The sequence below is a fragment of the Atractosteus spatula genome, chromosome 1 (genome assembly GCF_055471065.1).
Source record: "Atractosteus spatula isolate fAtrSpa1 chromosome 1, fAtrSpa1.hap1, whole genome shotgun sequence".
Classification (NCBI taxonomy): Eukaryota; Metazoa; Chordata; class Actinopteri; order Semionotiformes; family Lepisosteidae; genus Atractosteus; species Atractosteus spatula.
Window position 1 is genome coordinate 36,503,186 of NC_142706.1, and position 21,761 is coordinate 36,524,946.

At 35.5% G+C, this 21,761-nt stretch overlaps 1 protein-coding gene across 1 annotated transcript; it reads right to left on the minus strand.

Annotated features, from left to right (window-relative positions):
- Window positions 1-8,438: 8,438 nt before the first annotated feature.
- On the minus strand, window positions 8,439-20,012 carry tmem128 (transmembrane protein 128). The gene is made up of 5 exons (XM_088913627.1): window positions 19,893-20,012; window positions 15,904-16,042; window positions 13,341-13,502; window positions 12,984-13,093; window positions 8,439-11,826 (listed from the first exon to the last, which is right to left on the minus strand). The coding sequence occupies exons 1-4, from the start codon at window positions 19,999-20,001 to the stop codon at window positions 12,994-12,996; spliced, it is 510 nt and encodes a 169-aa protein (XP_088769753.1). The 5' UTR covers window positions 20,002-20,012; the 3' UTR covers window positions 8,439-11,826; window positions 12,984-12,993.
- Between the last annotated feature and the right edge of the window lie 1,749 nt (window positions 20,013-21,761).

Consider the following 21,761-nt stretch of genomic DNA (forward strand, 5'->3'; position numbering starts at 1 on the left):
CAATGGTTCTTTATGTTTCCGTCTTTGTAAAATTACACGACACCTTTGATGTGTTCAGCATTTGCTGAGTCATATGTATCTCATTTTTTATTTTAATTAAAGTCTCCTTGCAAGGTTTAATAGAATATTAGCTCGGAATAAGTGAACAAGAAGAAAATCCTTAAACAATAGTTGGACTGCTGACAAGGCAGAAACATTCTGGTAATCGGAGACAGTATACAGAGCTTGTTTTTAGAAAGGAGCTACTGAAGTATATATTTATTTTCAATATTTTGTCTTTACTGGAGACTCATCAGTACACGTGTCTGTTAAACATTGGAGAAATTAGCTGGATTAAAAATTTTCAGCAAATATTACTATTATTTACATTTGGTTACGGACGCTCAATTAAAATTCTACCATATACTCGAACCTTATCCCAGACATCTTAACTCCTCATTTACAGCTTCATTGCGTTAATTCCTGTTTAGATATAAAAAAACATAGGATTATGTTTTTTAGATTACTTTAAAATACTCAAACTAAAATGTTTTAATCTGTCGCAGCAACTTCACCGCTTTTAAACAACAATAACTTTAACGCAAGCATCACAAGAAAAGGAAGACAAATACGTACCACACCAATAATAATAAACTCGTACTTGTGCATACAATATACTGTATATACAAGAATCCACAGCAGCCTCAAAATATCTTTATAACATTGATGAACAGAACTGATTTAGCATGATGCAAATAAAAATGAATAGATTCCGGTATTTACAATATTAAATTAGATCAAACAGAAAATCTTTTAAAATTGCTGAAAATATTATTTTGATTCTTGTGGTCTTTAAAGAATTTATTAAAACCCCATGAGGGATAGTAGACCACTCCCACTGTCCAGTGGAGAATAAATTCAGAACTGATTTTTTCAGATTTACGTGATGTAAAAGAAACTGTGATGACAACTCAAGAACTCTTATTTTGATGCCCTCTTAATCATTTGGTCATTAAATGTGAGGCAGGCTTGGTATTTGTAGTGCTATGCTTTGGCTAAAACAACCTGACAAGAAAAAGATTGATTTCTCTTCTTTGCATAACAAAGGACATTCTTTTAAAATATGAACTGCTCCTTTTTGTGATAATCATGTCAGACAAGACTGCCCAAAATGCAAATTGTGTTTCATCCATCTTTCTCCATTTTTCCATTGTATCTTGATGGTGTCAAGAGTTTTCTGAAGATTTTCAAGGCTGCACCAGTGTGAGTAAGCATTCCAAACCACATTTCTGACCACACGTTTCTTTATTTTTATTTTACCATTAACTTGAACATTTTAATGATGAATACTACAGAAAACAGAGATGTCTTATGGAGATTTTTGCCGGTGTCACTATAGTTGTTGAAGTAACTAATCCTTTAACCTAGATTTATGTACAATTCTCTTGGCTTCCCTGATAATAACATGGTATTGTTTTGCTTTGTGCTCAGTCTCCTTTAATACCCATGGGCAAGAAAGCTGACTCCCAAAAGATTCCCTTCTATAAACTTTATAAGGTTTATAGAAGGTGAAACTAGGTGAAACTAACACGTGACTGAAAACTTTACCGTATCTATAGCATTTATTTTTAATAAGGCATGAAAAAGAAACGGTGCTTGCAGAAAAATATGTAATTATTTTTTACTATGTTATTGACACTTTTACTAGGTTACTGACATTTGGTACTATCAAGATTGTATCCCAATGGAATTCCTGCATTTTCTTTGATAAACCATTTTTTGTGACTGCTCAAATAAAGTGTGAATAAATATAATGGTTACTTTAGAATTAAGAATTAAACGATTATATCATGGGAAAAAATGTGTGTCTCTATCATTTATTGAAAAGAGTTACCAAAATGCTAAAATAAGAATCGCAAACCGTTATGCAAGGAGACAAAGTGGGAATAAACCACATGTACTGAACAGAGTTTTTATCTAAGGGTTGGCCATGCCAAGTCAGAGTTATGAGTTGTGATGCACTAGTTCTCTTGCTCATCCATCCATCTTCTAACTGCTTTATCCAGTACAAGGCTGTAGGGGACACTGGAGGCCAAGGCAGGATAAACCCTGGATTGGATGCCAGCTCATCACAGGGCACACACAGAAACAAACACACTCACAACAAGGCCAGTTTTCCCAGAAAACAATTAAACTACCAGTATATCACATATACCAGTATATCATTATGCAACTCCTGGGAGCAGGAGTGGTGCTCAGTTACCAGTACATTCTGCTGGGGCTGGCACCAACCAGATTGGATGCAGTTCCTACTCTGGCTACTGCTGTCCCTTACAAAAAAATACCTGTGGGACGCGAGGAACACTCTCACCTGGCACAACATAGAGTGGGGAGCGAGGGAGCTGGAGGAGAGGATCCTGGCGGACCTCAGAAGGAGGATGAAGCACGACGTCGCCAAATGCGGTTTCCCCACGGCGAGGGAGCGCTGGAAAGGACTTTTGGCCCTGTACAGGGACTAATGGACAAAAGCAAGTGGTAGGGCTTGAAGGGACTCTTTAATTGCGCAAATCCGGCCCTGTTATCCACTTGCACAGTTCGATAACGGACAATCACCGACGTTTGGAGTGTTTTTTTATTGCATGCAATGTTTATTATTTGTGAGAATGTTTCATTTTTTTTTAGATATTGTTACAGAAATAAAATATATTTTGTAAAAAAAATATCTTTGGACTTTGAGAGAAACCCAGAACCCCAAGAAGAAACCCATGAGAACATGTGGAGAACATCCAAACGCAAGACACACAGATAGCACCCCAGGAACTGAACTCAGGGCCCTAGGGCAGCAAGGCAGCAATGCTAACTACTGTGCTACCCTACAGTAGCTATCTTTGTGTGGGGTGCAAATCACCTCGTCATTTTACATGAGCTTCACCTTGTCTACATCAAACAAGGTGATGTAATTACAGTATAAAGGTGACACAGGAATCTGTACCAGGACCACTAAATATTAATCTTAATCTTCATTTATAACAATGACTTTTGAATTTATTCTAATTAGTAAATTTGCAAATTTGCAGATGATGTCAGCAGGACATGGGAAGACAAGCAAATACTATTGAAGTAACAAATGAAATTCAAAAAGATTTAGATAAAAGTCAAGACTAAGCAAACAGATACAGTAGTAGATGCTAGATACCGTATTTAATGTAGACAATATTAGTATAATATAGTATTAATAAGAGTAATGCTCATAATATTAATAATACTATTGCTTCTTTTGCAGAAACAAACTGAAAAAAAAAACATGTTTCTATTTACAGGTCATTTACATATTCAAGACAATGTGGGGAAACAGAGGCAAATAAAATGTTAGGATATACTGTATAGTTAAAAGTGCAGAATTTAAAATAAAGAGATATTATGCTAAAATTATGTAACATACTATTAAGGCAGGGTGGCACAGTTGTTACTATTGCTGCCTTGCAGCACTGATGTGCTGGATTCAATTCCACACCAGGGATGCTAGCTGCATGGAGCTTGTACAGTAGCTCTCCCTGTGTTCCACTGGGTTTCTTCTGGGTGCTATTGTTTCCTCTAACTAAAAAGGCAGCTGTCAGTCCTTAAGATCACAAAACCCAACAGCTAAGCTCTTCCCTAATTAAATACAGTTGGAAGAAAAAGTTTGTGAACCTGGATTTCTGCATTAATTAGTCATAAAAATGTGGTCTGATTTTCAACTTTCAATAATAGACAAACACAATCTGCTTAAACTAATAACACACAAACAATTGTACTTCTTGTCAATATTGAACACATCGTTTAAACATTCACAGTCCAGGCCGGAAAAAGTATGTGAGCCCTTGTATTTAATAACTGGTAGAACCTCCTTTAGCAGCAATAACCTTTCCTGTACCTGCTGATGAGACCTGCACAATGGTTAGGAGGAATTCTAGATCATTCCTGCTTACAAAACTGTTTCAGTTCATTGATATTTCTGGGATTCCTTGCATGACCAGCTCTCTTCAGGTCATGTCACAGCATCTCAGTTGGGTTGAGGTCTGGACTCTGACTTCCAGAATACGAATTTTCTTCAGTTTAAACCATTCTGTTGTTGATTTACTCCTGTGTATCGGGTCATTGTCTTGTTGCATCACCCAACTTCTATTAAGCTTCAGGTGATGGAACGCTACCCTGACATTCTCCTGTAAAACTTCTTGATACAATTTTGAATTCATTGTTCCCTCTATGATAGCAAGCTGTCCAGGCCCTGAGGCAGCAAAGCAGCCGCTGCACAATGCTTCACGGTTGGAATGAGGTTTTGGTGTTGGTGTGCAGTGCTTTTTTCCTCCAAACATAGCATTGCCTGTTTCTGCCAAAGAGTTCAACTTTTGTCTCATCCATCCACAGAACATTGTTCCAGAAGCATTGTGGAACATCCAGGTAGTCTTTTGCAAACTTGAGAGGTGCAGCAATGTTTTTTTTTTTGGAGAGCAGTGGTTTCCTCCATGGTGTCCTTCCATTAACACCAATCTTGTTCAGTGTTTTTCTTATAGTGGACACATGAAGAGAGACTTTGGCAAGTTCAAGAGATTTCTGCAGGTTCTTTGCTGTTACCCTAGGGTTCTTTTTCACCTCCTTTAACACTGCGCTCTTGCCGTGATCTTTGCAGTACGTCCACTCCTAGGGAGAGTAGCAACAGTACTGAATTTCCTCCATTTGTAGACAATTTGGCTTACTGTGGCTTGATGAACACCCAGGCCTTTAGAAATGCTTTTGTAGCCTTTTCTGGCTTTATGCATCTTTACAATTCTTCTAAGGTCCTCTGATATTTCTTTTGATCGGGGCATTGTTCACATGAACAGCTCTTTCTTGAGAAGAGCAAACTCTATCAGTAACCAACCTTTGTGTGTCATTCTTTATAGGGCAGGGCACCTCCAATCTCATCTCATTGATTGGAACACCTGACTCCAATTAGCTTTTGGAGAATTCATTAGCCTAGAGATTCACATACTTTTTCCAACCTAGACTGTGAATGTTAAAAATGATATGCTCAGTACTGACAAGAAGAAGTACAATGGTGTGTTGTTAGTTTAAGCAGATTGTGTGTCTATAATTGTGACTTAGTTGAAGATCAGACCACATTTTTATGAGTAATTAATGCAGAAATTCAGGTAATTCCAAATGGTTCACAAACTTTTTCTTGTAACTGTATGTACTCCCTTTCAACTGATGTGTGAGGTAGCCAGATACCTGGCCAGACACCACACACCAGGGCACCATGGGGGAGCCTAGTTGTAAAAGAGACGGAGAAAGACAGAAAGCAAATGACCACACACCAAAGACGAACAAGCCTAAACCCAAAGTTACTTTATGAAGCAGCCCGAGGTTTTGTCAACTGAAGAGTTAGATTGTAGAGAAAAAGAAATGAGTTCTGTAACAAGAATAAAAGAGTGCTGGATCATATTTTCCTTTGCACATGCTTTCAGCATTGCCAGCCTGTAACAAACACATTATAGAAAATAATAATAATTCCTTACACTCATATGGCACTTTTCTGGACACTCCACTCAAAGTGCTTTACAGGCAATGGGGACTCCCCTCCAACATCACCAATGTGCAGTATCCACCTGAAGCCAAAGTGCACACAGAACGCTCACCAAACACCAGCTATCAGTGGGGAGGAGAACAGAGCAATGAAGCAAATTCATAGATGAGGATTATTAGCAGGCCACAATTGGTAAAGGCCAAATGGGAAATATGGGCAAGATGTTGAGATAACACTCCTTTTTGAAAAACGCCCTGGGATTCTTAATGACCACAGAGAGTTAGGACTTCGGTTTTGTCTCACCTGAAGGATGGCACCTATTTACAGTACAGTGTCCCCATTACTACAAAGGGGCATTAAGACCCACACAGACCGCAGGGTGGATGCCCCTTACTGGTCCTACTAAAATATCTTCCAGCAGCAACCTTAGCTTTCCCAGGTACTGGCCAGGCTGCTTAGCTTCACTGAGTTGCCAGTTGTGAGTTGTAGGGTTATATAACTGCTGGCTATAAAAGATATTGCTGCTTTGTAATCAGTCCATAGAACAGCAACCAGATGCATTCGGGGGTTTAAGGGAAAGTGCTACACTGACAGGCTAAAGGAACAGAACCTTTTTAGTCTTGAAAAGAGTAGATTACGAAGGGACCTGATACAAGTATTGAAAAGTACTGACAAAAGTACTGACAAAATCAATTTTGTGAACCTAATGCATTTCTTCAGAATAAACAGTGAAACACAAATCAGAAGGCAAAAGTGGAAATGTGCATTTAATGTTAAAGTGCATTTAAAATCCAGAACAGCACTTGTTTACTCTGAAGGCTGTGGGAGTACAGTATGTCACATGCTGCCCAACCATATTGTTGAATCTGCTACACTGGCTTGATGAGATCCTTGGATTAATTAGCCTTGGTACTAACTACCAAAGACAGCTAGGCGGACTGAATGACCTCATCTTAATTGTACCTTTTTATTTTCTTACAATATGGCCTGCTTAAATGAGTATAAATGACATGTATCAGACCCGTTAACAACTACGTTCTGCAATCAATGTGGGGTCAAATTTATCAATTAAATAATGCTTTTTAGTGCAGACAACACAATGATTAAAGAATTCCTTACTTTAATCACTGAATATTTAAGTTATGATAGTAACAGAAACAGATCACAACCAGAAACGAACGGTACACATTTGCCCTTGTATGTCCCACTCTCCTTAGACAACACATGTGTAATTGAACAACAATCTGATGAATAAGATAAATGACCCGCATCTTCAAATAGTTACAAATTGCAAAAAATAACAAACTTTATTTTTTCCCACTGTGTAAATCAGTGTCAACATTTTAGAAGTCTGGATAATTTTTGTAAAAAACACAGAAAAGAAAAAACACATCTGCATCACTGCTTTCCATAACTGTGTTGCCTCTCAATAGACTTACATCATTAGACATTTAGGATTGCATTCAAAACACTACATTTTGCTCAGATTATCTCTCAATCATTCAATCAAAAGCAGTGTGGATTTAAATAATACAGTGAACAGCTAAGGGCACATCTATAATGCTGCAAGATAGCATGATCTTGATGTGCTATTCTCCTGTGTTGTGGCCTTGAGGAAGGCTGCATTTCAATACATTAGATTCACAGGTTGGGATAATATCACCTAAATTAAACAAAAGTTCCTGAGGAATTATACTTTTTCAGTTTACATCTTATGAGGTTCTGAGTAGGTATAATTATAATAAAATTTGAAATTGCACATACTGTAAGGCAACATAGGACAACCATTACTTTACTGGAGCAATCTGAATTAATATATACACTAAAATGTAAAATGCACTTTCTTCACAAGTCTTATTAAATAATCTAGGAGCATTTATGCAAGTAATTATTAGAAAATTCCTATATTCAATAAACTGAAACCATTACCCTTATGATTACACAGACCTAGTTCTCTGCCTGGGAAAACGCTACATTTGGTAAGATTCAGACTCGTGTGATTATTACTAACTTTCACTTCTGAGAAGACATGAAATTACGTATGTACTAGAGTCCTATAATTAATTTTCTATGTATTAAAAAAAACTTACACCTTCTCTTATTCCTTTCACAGCAGACGATGACGGTGAACTGTTGGTAAGATTGTATAGCAGAACTCTCCCGTTTACATCTACAATGGGTCTTTGGAAATCAATGCCACTTCAAAGTGACGTTGCTGGGAGTTCACTGCTATAGATTACTTGGAAGGACAACACCAAAGGACTGACAACTTATTACTAAATAGCTTTTAGTTTTGTTGTGCAATGTGACGTGTTGTGCAAATGGCTTAGTATAAGGATTCATTTGGAAGAAAGGCAGTGCTTAAAAAAGTTTTAAAAAATATGAACACTCAATCACACACACTATAGCCATACAATAACACACAGGAGACTTTTGATAATTTTAAACATCTAATATTACTAAATACTGATACTGTTTACATAGTTAAAAGATTCTTTTTAAAACTACAGTACCAGAACCTCAAAGAACACACCACGACATGGCATTCTGCACATATATAGTAGCAGTTACACAATCTTTCAATACAAAAGTACCATTAATCATAATTATCTAAAGACTGGAAAATACACCCCACCCTATGAACTTATTACCTTGACTTTTTCAGTAAATAAGCCTATTATTTTCAAACCTTTTTGTACTTTATAATATGTGGAAGAAAAGCTGCACTGACAATAACAAATGGTACACCAGGTGTACCAAAGCTTGTTGGAGTGACTGAAAAGATGCCCAAATGTTTATTTTGTAATAACTTACATGAAGATACCTATCACAACCACTATACATCCAGCAACAGGGAATATCAGTGGCTTAAAGCAATACTGGGAAGATCTACATAAAACATACAGTACATGGGTTGATATTGATAAAATAATAATTTTATTATTGTTTGCATATTTTGTCTACAACTGTACAAACTATATTTCCAGAAATGGCAAAGAATGTAATTCACCTTAGAAGATAAAACCCCTAATTATGATCACTTTACTCTAATTCCAAATATATTTCCTAAGCAAAAATGCAGTGAAACTATATTTGCCTATGGTTATTTATTGACTTTTTAACATCTGTATTTTGATTTTCAGCTATGTTTACTGTTTAAATGAAAGTAAATGAAAATAAATAAAAATAAATGAAAGTAAAAAAACGTAAAACCCAAATGTTCTCTCTCCATTTCCTCAATGTTAATGTTACCTCAATATTAATAAAAAACACTTTTAAGGTGCTACAAAGGAAGATAGTTTTGCAACTGGACAAACTCTTTATAGTCCTGCCAGCTTTGTTTTAGTGTACTTATTTTTTTAACGTAACATGAATTTCCATGCTTGATTTAGCAACAAATCTTACACAAAATATCAGGTTAAGCAACAAAGCCATGCCTCCTACTCCTTTTCCTACTGGCAAACATTACAATACTAGTATGGTGTTGCTTTTTAAGTGTTGGTTATGGAAAAAAAGCGTGCAAGACTATGAACTATAGCAGGGAGCAGCCCTAAAGGATTAATCAGGGATTATAATTAAAAGAGCATAAATAAAAACACCGGCAAAAACCTTGATTTCATAACCTTACAATATAAATTATACACAATGACTCAGAAAAAAAGAACTCATAAAAACCACAATGACGGCACTTCATAACAAATGCGAACGGTATTGCATAATATGTACAGACAAATTACCTCAAATAGACTGTACCTTTAGGAATAAATTTTCTCCATTCTTCTTTCACATGTTTTTAAATCATGTGTTCCTGTACAGGTATTCCACATTAGTGCTACTTAAAACTGTCATGATGGTGCCATCACCACCTCAGAAATAAGTGTTGCACAAAATTCAAGGTAAAACCTTTATGAAAACTAATGCCAAAGAGAATTACATTTTGAATGACTGGACAAAAGTTCCAAAGTGTTCCGAAGGTAGTATTTAAAGGGATTTCACGAGGAATGACAGCAGCCGAAAGCTTGGGAGAAATTAGAATCGTTTATTGTGATGTGGAGATTTGGCGTAACCCGCTTGGCTGAGGGCCAACCTCCCGGCCGTTGGACGGGGAGGATAGGACCCCCATGCGACCAATGGGGTAGCTGCAAAGGTGGAGAGGGGGTGGAGGAGGGATGCAGAAAACGAATGAGGAAGAGGAGAGGGTGACGTTTGATATTTATGGAGACCGGTTGCTTACGTCAGGATTAGTGAGAATTGCGGCAGCTGTGTCAAATGAGCGCGGCTGCCTTCATTCCTCCCGAACTTTCATTAAAAATTCCATTTAAAACACTGGAAGTTTACAGCAATTACTAAATAATGAACACAGAACAAAGAACAGGCATACAACAGAGAAAGCTTCAAAGAGTGTTGAAGCACAAACTACAGTTCCCATCTGACTATTCTAACAGCAGCATCAAAGCAATTATCTTCAACAACAAAGGAGGTTGATTGCAAAGAATCTTTGAAAGGGATCAACCAATGCTGTCTAACATAAACTTTTTAAAAATGTACAAGTCATGCATAACATGATCTGTGGAACTGTAATTAACATTTTAAAATAGAAGCATCCAATTCCAATGTTGTTTTAACAGTCGCTTTAAAGGGTTTATTAGGTAGATCTTAGCTAAAGGCACTCATTTTATTCTTTTAGGATCTGGAGTGTTTTGAAGCTTTTCTAAGGAAGGAATTTCAAACACAAAACAAAGACTTTATAAAATACTAAAAATCATACAGCAAAACAAAATATCTCAAAACGCCTTTAAGACAATAGATTACTGAATGTGAAAAATTCAGTAATCCTAGGTAAACTTTTGTAGGATTACAGAAATATTTCTCTTTCATTTTAGTTTGGGAACACATCTCTACCCCTAATTGAATGGAAAATAAATGTAATTCAGCAAAAAGAAAATATATGTGCATTCAGTATTTGTTGCATATATGATAAACTGATATGAGAAAACATAGAAACATAGAACAAAATAGTTTCCAAAATAGTTGAATATTTTTCTAAATGTTCAACTTTATTTTCACCTTGAAAAGTTGTAGAACTTAAATGCTGAAAATCAGATACTGCAATGGCTTTAGTCATCTTGTAGTTTTACTAAAATATTACTAAAATATTCTAGAAAAGTCACATTCCGACTCACAACAGGCCGAGTACAAGGGTAATGCGATATGGATAGTGCTATCCAAGGAGAATGTAAGTTTATACAAACTGTCAGAATAGTGACAACACTTGGAAATCTTCTAAAAAATAACACATAAGGATACAACACTGACAAGAGTATAATTCTTGGTAGGTCTCATGGAACTGGTGACTATAGCAGACCTTCATGAGGACTGGTCAATTGGAACCACAATGTGTTTGGAAGAAACACAAATTGGGTGACCGGACAGCCTCACCGATATGATTAGCACAGAAAGCAAAAAGCCAATACTGTAAAAACGTATTGTGTCTGTGAAGTATGTAGGTGGGTCTGTTTTGCTTCTTCAGTTTGTGGTTTCTTTCTTAGAATAGAGGCATGGATGGATTCCAATGCATATCAGGATTCACTACATAAAAAAAAACTTTTCCTGTGCTAAGAAGCTCAAATGTAGTCACACATGAACCTTGCAGCAAGATAAAAACAAAACAACACATCCAAATTAAATACCAAATGGTTTAGGGAACATAAAGTCAATGTTCATAACACTCCACATCATAAAGATCTCAATTAAAAAAATTTGTGCAATAAACTTAAGAAAACAATTCACAAACACAAGCGATACAATCCAGAGAAACTGGAGCCTTCTTTAAGTTATCAAAGCTAAATGAGGATCAGTGAAATACTTATTGCTGGGCTGTGCTTAATTTTCAGTGCTGAATATTTAGAAAATGAAATATTTTGGAAAAATGTGCTTTTTCAGTATCCAAAACAATCTTACACATTTTCACATTTTATATACAGTATACATGCAACAAATGTTGAATGTAAACTATCTTAGAGTATCATTGATATGAATATGGACCCAACTGATGAATTTCACATGATCAAAATCTATTGAAACAAATTTGAATAACAGAATCAAATGTATTTTATAAAGAAAAATTGTTTATAATACATATAGCATACATACCATAAAGTAAGAAAATAATTGTTAATGTTATCTCAAAAAATCTTAGCTTTTTTGAAAAAAAAACACCTTTCCCCCAAACTTTTATTTCTGACGTCTGTCCACCACATTCCACTTGACCCACACAGATGTGTATGAGAATAAGTTGAGTGCTGAGAAGAAAAACCATAAAAATAAAATTGTCATTTAAACACGGAGTTGGAAATCACACAACAGACAAGAAAACAATGATAATCACCAGGCATAGTTTAACTTGTGATTAAAACTATCAACCTATTGAACTAATCCTTAATCTGTATTCTTACTGGATACTTTTACAAATAATTTTTTCAAATTGATTTAATATCAACTGTCAATACTAATTAATAACTAGAATAAGAACATAATCAAAAAGCAGAAAAAGCTGGTCACTCAGTGGTGTTTCAGAGCTTTCATGTGTGTTTCTTTATAACAAATGTTGTTTTTGTTGCTAAATAAAATGGAGAATGAAACAAGAATCAGAAATTAAGTTTCTCCTTTTTCTTTACCTGAAAATACAAGTTAAACACATAACACAAATTTTAATAAGAAGGTTATGGAGTGTGTTTCAAATATTAAAATAAAACATTAAATTGCTAATACAATGCAAACATGTTTACATTAGTTATTTTATGTCACTACCAGTCATTAACTGCTTAATAAGCATCACTGACAATGCTAAAGAGAAAATTCTACTGATTTGACACTTTTTAAATCACATACAATTTCAAAATATGGAAGAAATTTTTATACAAAGCAAGAAAAAATATAATGATTTAGTTGGTAAGTGTTCAGAGATAGGTATATTAAAAAGACTACTATATTAATTTATATAAGATGGATAAATTACTTGAAATGCATTGATTTTCCACACTTGCAAGGTCTTGCTGAGCATAAAGAATACCCAGCACTAAATACGGGGCCATTCCTCACTTCCAAAATATAATCTTACTGAGATCTGAGACAAAAGTAAACCTGGTGTCTTTGCAATACTTGTTACCAGCCTGCCTGAAAGATGCCAGGCAGTGAGCCATGCATGAGAGAGAGCTATTCTATATCACTCATGTACTGTGCAAATAAGTAACTGGAGATACTGTTAAAAATAATACATATAATAAGCACAAAAAGTTCATTTGGACACTTAATGGAAAGAATAAAGCTCAAAATGTTTAAGTTAGGGAAAGGGAATTTTTAAAATGGGCTAAAGAAAATAATTTAAAAAAGCAATGGGAGAAAGATAATAAAAATGAAACGGCACAGATAAGAATAAATCAAGAAGGTTATTACTTACTTTTCATATATTACCCAAGAAGGGAGATGAACATCACCACACCCATGAATTGGGTAAAAAGGATTACAGGTGTGAAGAAAGACCAGACAGGCCACAAGGCTATATTAAAACTGCAACGAACAAAAAGTCAACTTTACAAAGTTGAACCGGACAGTACATTGATCAAGAATGCCCTGATTCAATATTATTTAAAACATTTTTTAGAACAAAATACTTCAACATATTAACTTGTGTCTCAAACACTTGAGCATATTAGGTAACACTTAAAATTTTCTATTTCATAATGAGTACGCAACAGTATAACAGAGTAAAAGCCTTTCACTTAATCTACATCTCTAATCCCCAATTGAAACTCACCTGCCTGATGCTGCAATAAATGCAGCAGTTGTAATAGGTGCAATTGCTGGGTATTCTCTGTCATAATCTCGCATTCCACAGAACCACTCCAGGAAAAGTATGCAGAACAAGGCCAGTGCTAAGCATATAGACAGCAATATGACGCCAATATTAAACCACCAACTGTAAAGGATTTAACAAAGAAAAAAATATTAAACAAAGTTTAAAAATATGACTTCTTAAAAAAATGATCAATATAGTGTAGAAAGACTACACAAAACTAAGTCTAGGTCAATTCAAATGATAGGAATAATTCTCTAAATGGTTTGTGGGAGGGAATGAAGCATTAACTCAAAAAGGCATTGAAAAATATTTTACTTAAAACAGTAAAAAAGAGGCCACCAGCAGCAATGTGAGACAGTTACACCTGAATAAGCTTTTGTTATATTATACGGTAGAATAATATACAGAAATTTAGAGGTGTAATAGTTCTCCTTTTTAAAACGGACTCTGAAACAGAAAGCATTCAGTACTGTTATCTTTGGTCAGGTTCAATACAATTAGGATATCAGATTTGGAAGAAAATGGAGACTGGACCCTTTCCCATGCTAAAAAGTATAAATACCCAACTACAAGACTTTTCTTTTTTTAGCAGTAATGTTGTAAAGACTGGATGGCGTTTTCAAAGATTTTAAGTACTGAATACAACTACATTAAGCCCTTTTGCTGGCTCTTCTTCCTCACAGAATCATGAATCCAAAAAGCCTTCAGCATTATAGCAGCTCTTATCTTACTCACTGCAAAAACCACTTTCATTTCCAGGTTACTGTTACTGCAGTCTCATTGTAAGTGTTGTTAAGGAAGCTTTAAATGTGACTATCTTCGGACTTTACAGAACTAGATTATGGCTTTTAAAATGTGCTCTATCAGGAGCTGGATAGCCCCCAACCTAAATTACTTATCTTTATGTAATTTTATCATCCAATCTTCTTGGAATACGGCCCTTATCATTCCAATTTGTAACTTGTGTGACCATTCCAACCCTCCTAATCCAGGTAACTATAAACCTATTGCCGTTTCACCAGAAAACTCAGGAAAAAAAAGGTTTAGTGAATTTGGCACATTAGAAATTTCTCGAATTTCTAATCGTTTTTCACATTTGGCTGCAGAACACTCAGACCGGTAGGGAGTAAAATCTAAAACTGGGTTTGTTTATGCATTTTTTTTTCCAATTTGATTGAATATCTTTTTCTCGCAGATAATTTGCAATCTCAAAATCATCAACGCACTATCAAAAAAGAAAACCTTTACACAAATTACACAAGCAGGTACAAAAGGCAGCATGCAAATTTGATATTCGGTACTGAAACTTGGCAGAAAGGAGCTGTAAATTTGGGGTAACACAAGAATAGAGTTCTTTTATTCTGTTACAGAGGGCTCCATTACAATATAGAGTACTTTTTACTATATCGGGTGATAAGAAATGCTCTTATCCTATATCTGGCCCTTTTATAGCAAAGTTAAATTTATTTGGAAGTAGCCAAGAACGATCATTCTTGTAATTTTATGTTTTATATGACTGAATATCATTTTAAGATGTATAAATCTGTATGAGGAAAGTAAGTGCAGACTATTATTTATGCTTATTACCATATTTTTCTCATATTAAAATTGCTTTAATATTTCATCTTTAAATTTGCATAAGGTGCATTTTGCAAGACTTCCCAAAATCAAATCTCTGCCGTCTTGAATGGTTGCTAGAAGTCACGTCAGTTAGCACTGTTGTCACACAGCTTCAGTCCTGTGTTTGATTCCAGCCACAGCCGTCTATCTATGTGGAGTTTACATGTATTGCTCATTTTCACATGGATTTTACAAGGTGCTCCAGTCTCCTCTGAATTTCACAGACACATTCACTAGGCTTGATTGGCTATTTTAGATCCTACCTAGAGGATCCCAGGTCCACATAAGCCCCATTAGATGAACAAACGTGGTATGATATCTCCTGGTCACACATGACGTATGGTGCAAATCAAATTCATTAAGAAACTATGCTATTAATGAAAAGATTTGAAAAAGCAGTGTCAGCAGAACTATTTAACAACAAAATTATCCCTAATATGATAAGAATGTTTTAAAAATCAATCAGTATAAGTAACGCTACACTGAAACTTACAATACTAATTTACTTGTGTAATTATTTGGTGGAAATGTTTCAAAGCTTATAAAGTTTTGAGATTCCTCCCTAAACTGAGCAAACATATCTGTACACCATACTAAACAGTATTTATATACTTTCCAATCTAAAAATCAACATTTTAGCAATTTAAAAATGATATTGAAGATAGTTTTGTTTTTTTATTTCTTGATTTATTACAACATTTGCCATACAGGAACCCGAATGGAAATGATTAACAGATTTTCCCTATGCTTTAAAGGACGGTATACCAAATAATATTAATACAGTGATGGCTCTTTCAAGAAGCTTCTGCCTAAAACATTTAAATACAACTTTTGTTTCAAAACAGAAAACTGCAGTTACTAGCTTCTGACGTGGAATTCTTAAGCATAGTACTTTTGACACCTTTTAACGTGCACATCCTCTTTAATGACAGCAAAGAAGTCAACGTAGTATGTCAAAGCGCCTGAAGCCAATATCCAAAACAATGTGTGGCGATTAAACCGAGAGAGTGGTTTTTCCTTCTTGTCATCATCTTCTGGAGCTGCAGGAAAAGCAAAGTTCAAAGATAAAATTTCTGTACTACTTGAATTTATATACAACATGTGGGTTAAATAAAACAGTTCATATTATAACCAAAACTGGAATGTCGCTTTATTCCTCCTCGTGCCCTCCAGTGCCGGGTCCTCAAGAAGCCATCACACATGGCACTAAAAGGCTTCTTTTACCCTCAACTTCTGACTCAGAACCACATATTTTTCTAAAGACAGCGATCCAATTTAAAAAGGACATGTAGAACTACAGAAAGTTAAAAACAGCAAACCACAAAACAGCCTTATAAATTGACGCTTGAGTTTTACGATTTCAGCAGCTGTTGCCAGCTTTCCCTGGTCCTTTGAATACATGATCAATTCAGGTTTTATCATGAGACGCTTTCTAAGAGAAAAAAAATTATAATTTAAAGCTGCAGCTTGCCTGGACTAAAAGACGCACAGTGTCACACTTTTAAATTGAAATTTGTTTTGAAACCTCTTCATTCATTTACAGGTTTCAGCTCATCACACACTTCCTGGAATCCATCTCCAAGCATTCCATTCGTCTGGACACTTCGCCTGACGTGCCCTCCCTCACAGCCTCCTCCTTTGATTCTCCTTACTAAATCCTTTGTTTTCCATTCCGGATTCCTCACTTTCTCCCTCGCGCCCGAAGAAGGCCCCACAATCACAATGTTTCTTTCTTTCCACTTTCCAGTGTGGAATTAACCTCTAATTGTTCTTTTGCGGCTAGCACACTGACACAGCTCCCCACAAGAACTGAAATGCCAATACTGCAATGTTCACATCTGTGAAGGCACAGAGAATGCAATAATGATCACAAGAATACCCAAAATGTAATAGAGAACAGCAGACATTTAACCATGTAAGTGTGAAAGTATACAAGTGTTTCTCATGGGTTAGAACGGGTCACTGATTTTCGTGTATTGTGACTGGAAGTAGCTATGAGGACTTTCTGGAGAACAGTATACTGTAAGCAGTGATGGAATGGGTCTAAGCCTGTAACCTGTCAACATGATAACACACCACATCACAAAGCTGGAAACATAACACAGCCAATTCAGGAACCATAACATAGTCAATTCAAGGAGAACTAAAGACCTGAAAATGTTTAACAGCTGACCTCAATTGTATGAAAAGAAACTCTGGAATGAACTGTAACAATAAGTACAGAACAGCCCAGAGGGACCAATGTCACTGCACGAGAAACTGCACTGCAAGAGGAATGGCACAGAATCTACCAGATTAAACTGAATGTACAGTAGCAGTAATTAAGGTTGACCCTGCACCCATATAAACACATTGTGAACACCTATCTTATATTTGTCTCATGTCCCAATAGTGTGTGTAAAAATGTGTCAGGCTGCCTCAAGAACTCTGCCTCCAACTACAGCTGACTCACAGCTTGTTCTAAGGCACTGAGCAAAGAAGGGTCATCTTGTAAAAACTGTAGTTCTTTAATATCAGTTCTCAACAATGAGCAATCACATTTAATCTACTAGAATTTCAGAACAAGAACAGAAAAAATCAGACTCCTGCTATTTAGTTCCTGTTTCCATTGAAAGTGAAATAAGGGTATCCCTACTGAAACAGGTCCCCTTTAGGGTAATAATACTGCTAAGAAAGCAAGCAAGCTACATAATTATATATTTAATTGTACAGTTAAAAAAGGCTGAAAGTTGACAACTGTGTTCTGTACCAGCTGACAAGGATCATGTTCATTAAATGACAAAGGGGTGAGACTGGCAAAGGTATCAAAACAGGTGCTTGAGGGCAAAACAAGCAAAGCTTAACCAATTTATCGATAAGACTCAAGTTGAGACTACAGTATTTCCTCCATATTGTACCAGCATTTGCAGTTAATTAAGACATTCAGCAATATAATACCAGCAGTACATCAGATTTAAGTGTTTTTAATACAAATTTACAAGTATTCCTAACAGCCCATTAATATGTTAATTTTTCAGTCTGCTCCTTAGTCAGATTTTAATTGATCTAAATTCATGTAGTGCCAGAGTGAAAAAAAATGTAAATTCTTTTAATGCAAGTTTTATAGTACAGCTGCTAGTCTTCAAGACAGAGGCAATCATGGAAATACAATTTAGAAGACCATTCAAGCGTCAGTGTGGCCTAATGCCCAGTCCTCTGCTCTACCTACATGTACAAACAATTGAACACTGTAGTCATAAAAAAGACCTCCTTGTAATGCTAGACTGTAGAGGTTTGTGTGAAATGAAAACTATATTTTGAAAAGAGCTATACATTGTATTGTATATAATTATACACACAGTTCATACACAAGTACTCAAATTGCTTTTACATATTAATATTCTATACTTCCTTCAAGAATGGTACATTCTGATGTAGTTAAATTAAAGTCTCGACTTTACCATATCTGTGTGAGATATTGCACATTAAGACACATTATAGACAGAAAGAATTCATTAATCGTAACTATTGATCAAGGCACCCTAGGTCATTACGTAATAGGTTCATGTCCATATTCCAGGGCACTAAAGAGCCCAAACGTTCTTCTGCAGGTGCCAAACAGTGTCTCGGTCTTCCTGCAGAAAACGTATTCAGAATTCAGATAAAACAAGGACCTTTTATAATTTGTGAAATTAAAAGTGGCTCATTTAATATGAAATGGTTCTTGGCAGAGTGCCACAGGCAACAAGTACCAAACAACAAAAGAGCATTCAAGCTCTTCATTTGGTACCTCAGAGCCTGAACAAAGATTCTGTAGAACACACTTGGCTACATACACTTTGACAGCTGCAGTTTACACCCTGATACATATCAGTTTAGTGTATCCTTACTGCACTAGTAAAGGCCCAGTATTGAAAAAACTACTTTTCAGTTGTTTGTTTTACCAAAACTGTGAATATTGCACTTAATTGGGTTAAAGCCCTGAATTCTATTATCAGGTTACATAAATTATCTAATATTTATAGATCGTTTTTGCTCTTTTATCTTTAAATTCATATTAATCATTTCAATATCTTAATAATTTGTATGTTCTGGCAGGTGGTGGCATGGAACTTTCGTCCATGCATCTGATTAATGCCTTGGGTTATTAGAAGGTAAAAAACCTCCACGGTATAATACCTTCAAACCACCTTGTGAACTTAAAAATGTATATAAACTACAGCACGTTCAGTCTTAACAGTCTTAAGTCTTTTGGGAAGGTTTTTTGTTGTTATTTAGTCAAAGGAAACAATGCTGTCTCTGTGGAGTAAAATAAAGTTTTACTGACAAAGTAATCAAAATGTGTTAACCTCTGTACACGTAGGAAAACAAACACATGACGATGAAACGCTGATTTGCAGGAAGGTGGGGAGGTGAGATTAAATCCATAATCGTCTGAAATCTATTAATATCTGTACACTACCTAATATGAATAATCCACTACTTATCTGACTTCTTAATTAGAAACCTCACCTGACTGCTGTCATGCAGCCAAGTTATCTGAACGAAACGTTTAATATGTTCAGTCAGTCCGTACCTGACTAATTTGCATAGAGGGTATAATCATTTCAGCCTTTCTGTTTGAAAACTGAGCTGGTGACTGGAGATAGCATTATGATTCATTCCTTGCTAGCTAAACTCACCAGATCATTGTTATTGATGGGTGTGACTTTTCAACCCTAACATAAGAAAAAAAACAGGGAACTGTAGACTAAGACTGAGTCATAAAAGACAGGCATTTGTTTTAAAAAAAATGCAACCTACAAATTTGCGTTAGAAAACATGGTAAGCATTTACAGAATAAGGCGGTACTTAAATGTATAAGAAAGTTGTATATTCAAGACTGTTTATTGCAGCCTTGAATTCACTTACTGTTGTCAATGTCAGTTCCTAGCGAATTCCCATGCAAAAGCAGCTCTGCATTTTGTTTAAATCTATTACGAAGAGCTTGAAACTCGCGATCAACTACCTGATCCGCCATTTTTTCATGAGACAATCACAAACTCTTCCTATTGGACTGCCAAGCGGGTCTGAGGGAGGGTCTTAGCACTGTCCTTTTCATCCAATTGGATAAAGCCGAGGCTTCGACAGGGCTGCGGTTAAAGCAATAGGCTTAACATTAACGCAAGGTAAGGACTGGATGTGAAAAGTTTGGTGTTGTACAGTATATATTGTATGGATACTGGAACTACTGAAAGTCACAGGCGTTTTATCTTTGCATCAATCTTAAGTATCAGTTACAAGTCCTATGACAGAAATACAGCTCTGTGACAGAGATAAGGAATTAAATAAAAGAGTTGCAATTAAGCCCATTCTGATTTATTTTATTTTCCTATACACTCAGACATATCTAAAAACAGTTGCGCATAATTCATGACAGTTCCAATTGTCTGTCGGAAAGAAGTTGAATTGGTGGTTTCAAGCTGCAGTTGAAAGAAAATGTTCAGGTGGGTACCTGCGTCAGCATGCGTAGGCTGCAAAGGAACAAGTAACACACCTAAAAATGCTCCACGGCCGAAACGTTGTTGTGTTTTCTTCACTTTTCAGCATGGAATAAAAAGTTAGTTGTAGAATGAAAATGACATGTATTATCTATATCTCAAAGGAAATAAAGAAAAAATCATACATACATATCCTAAAGTAGTCTTGTGGGTTAGAAATCTGTTTAACATTAAAGAGATGCCTGGTAAAGCATACAAGTAAAAGCTGCACATCTTTACAAATACATTATCCCTCAGTTCCCTACCATCTTAGAAGAATACAGTATACTGTATTGTCTCAATGCCTGCATGTCTGGGATGTAATGGGAAACTTTTTTAACTAATATTTTATAATAAGCCCATAAGAAGGATTGCAATTCAATATATTTTTTAAAAGTTTACATCCCTTGTCTTTAAAGATGACTAAGCTTTCACAATATGACTTCCAAATTATGGAGAATTTTGTTTTCATAAAACCAAAACTAACAAGGTGTTCTTTTTTTCTGTTGAATTTGCAGGCGTTCCCTCCAGAAACTCCAATAAACAAAACAAACACACAATATTATTGTAGAATTCCATCATAGCTGAAAGTAAAAAACATGGCACTTTCTGCAGCATTGATGGAAGAATTCCTGAGGTTTTTTTTTTATTATTCTTGACGTGATGTCCTACTCAGTTGTCATTTGAACTGATAATGAACCTTTTGTTTCATGGTCAGTGAGACATAAAGAAAGTGTTATTCTGTAATGTACAAGAGCATGCCAGTATGGGATCTCACATTGTGTGAAAGGTGATACAACATGTAATCATAGTTTAAATCAGGATATGTTTATCAGACTTTCATTGTTTTGGATTCCACTAAAGGCAAGAGTAAGTAGCAGAAGGACAAAAAATAATTTAATTCATTGATATCTAGATGTTTCCATAACCTGAGATATTTGCAGCATGGTAATATGAAGTACAGTACATGGCAGCATATCCAGTGTTTTCACACTGTAGCGTAAAATAAAAGATTACACAATCTTCACAGAAGAATTCAAGTGCCTTGCCTTGCATTGGTAAATCATTTTCCCTTTTCAAAAATACATACTACAATTTTCATGATTTCATAAAGACAGACATCTTAAAACCCAGGTTCAATTTTTTTCTCTTTGTATTTTCATCTTTTCTTTGAGTTGGAAACAGAATTTCTGGAGAATAATCCAAATTTCTACCATAAAGTGTGAATTCCTTATTCCAATTGGCTTGTATCGTCCCAAAA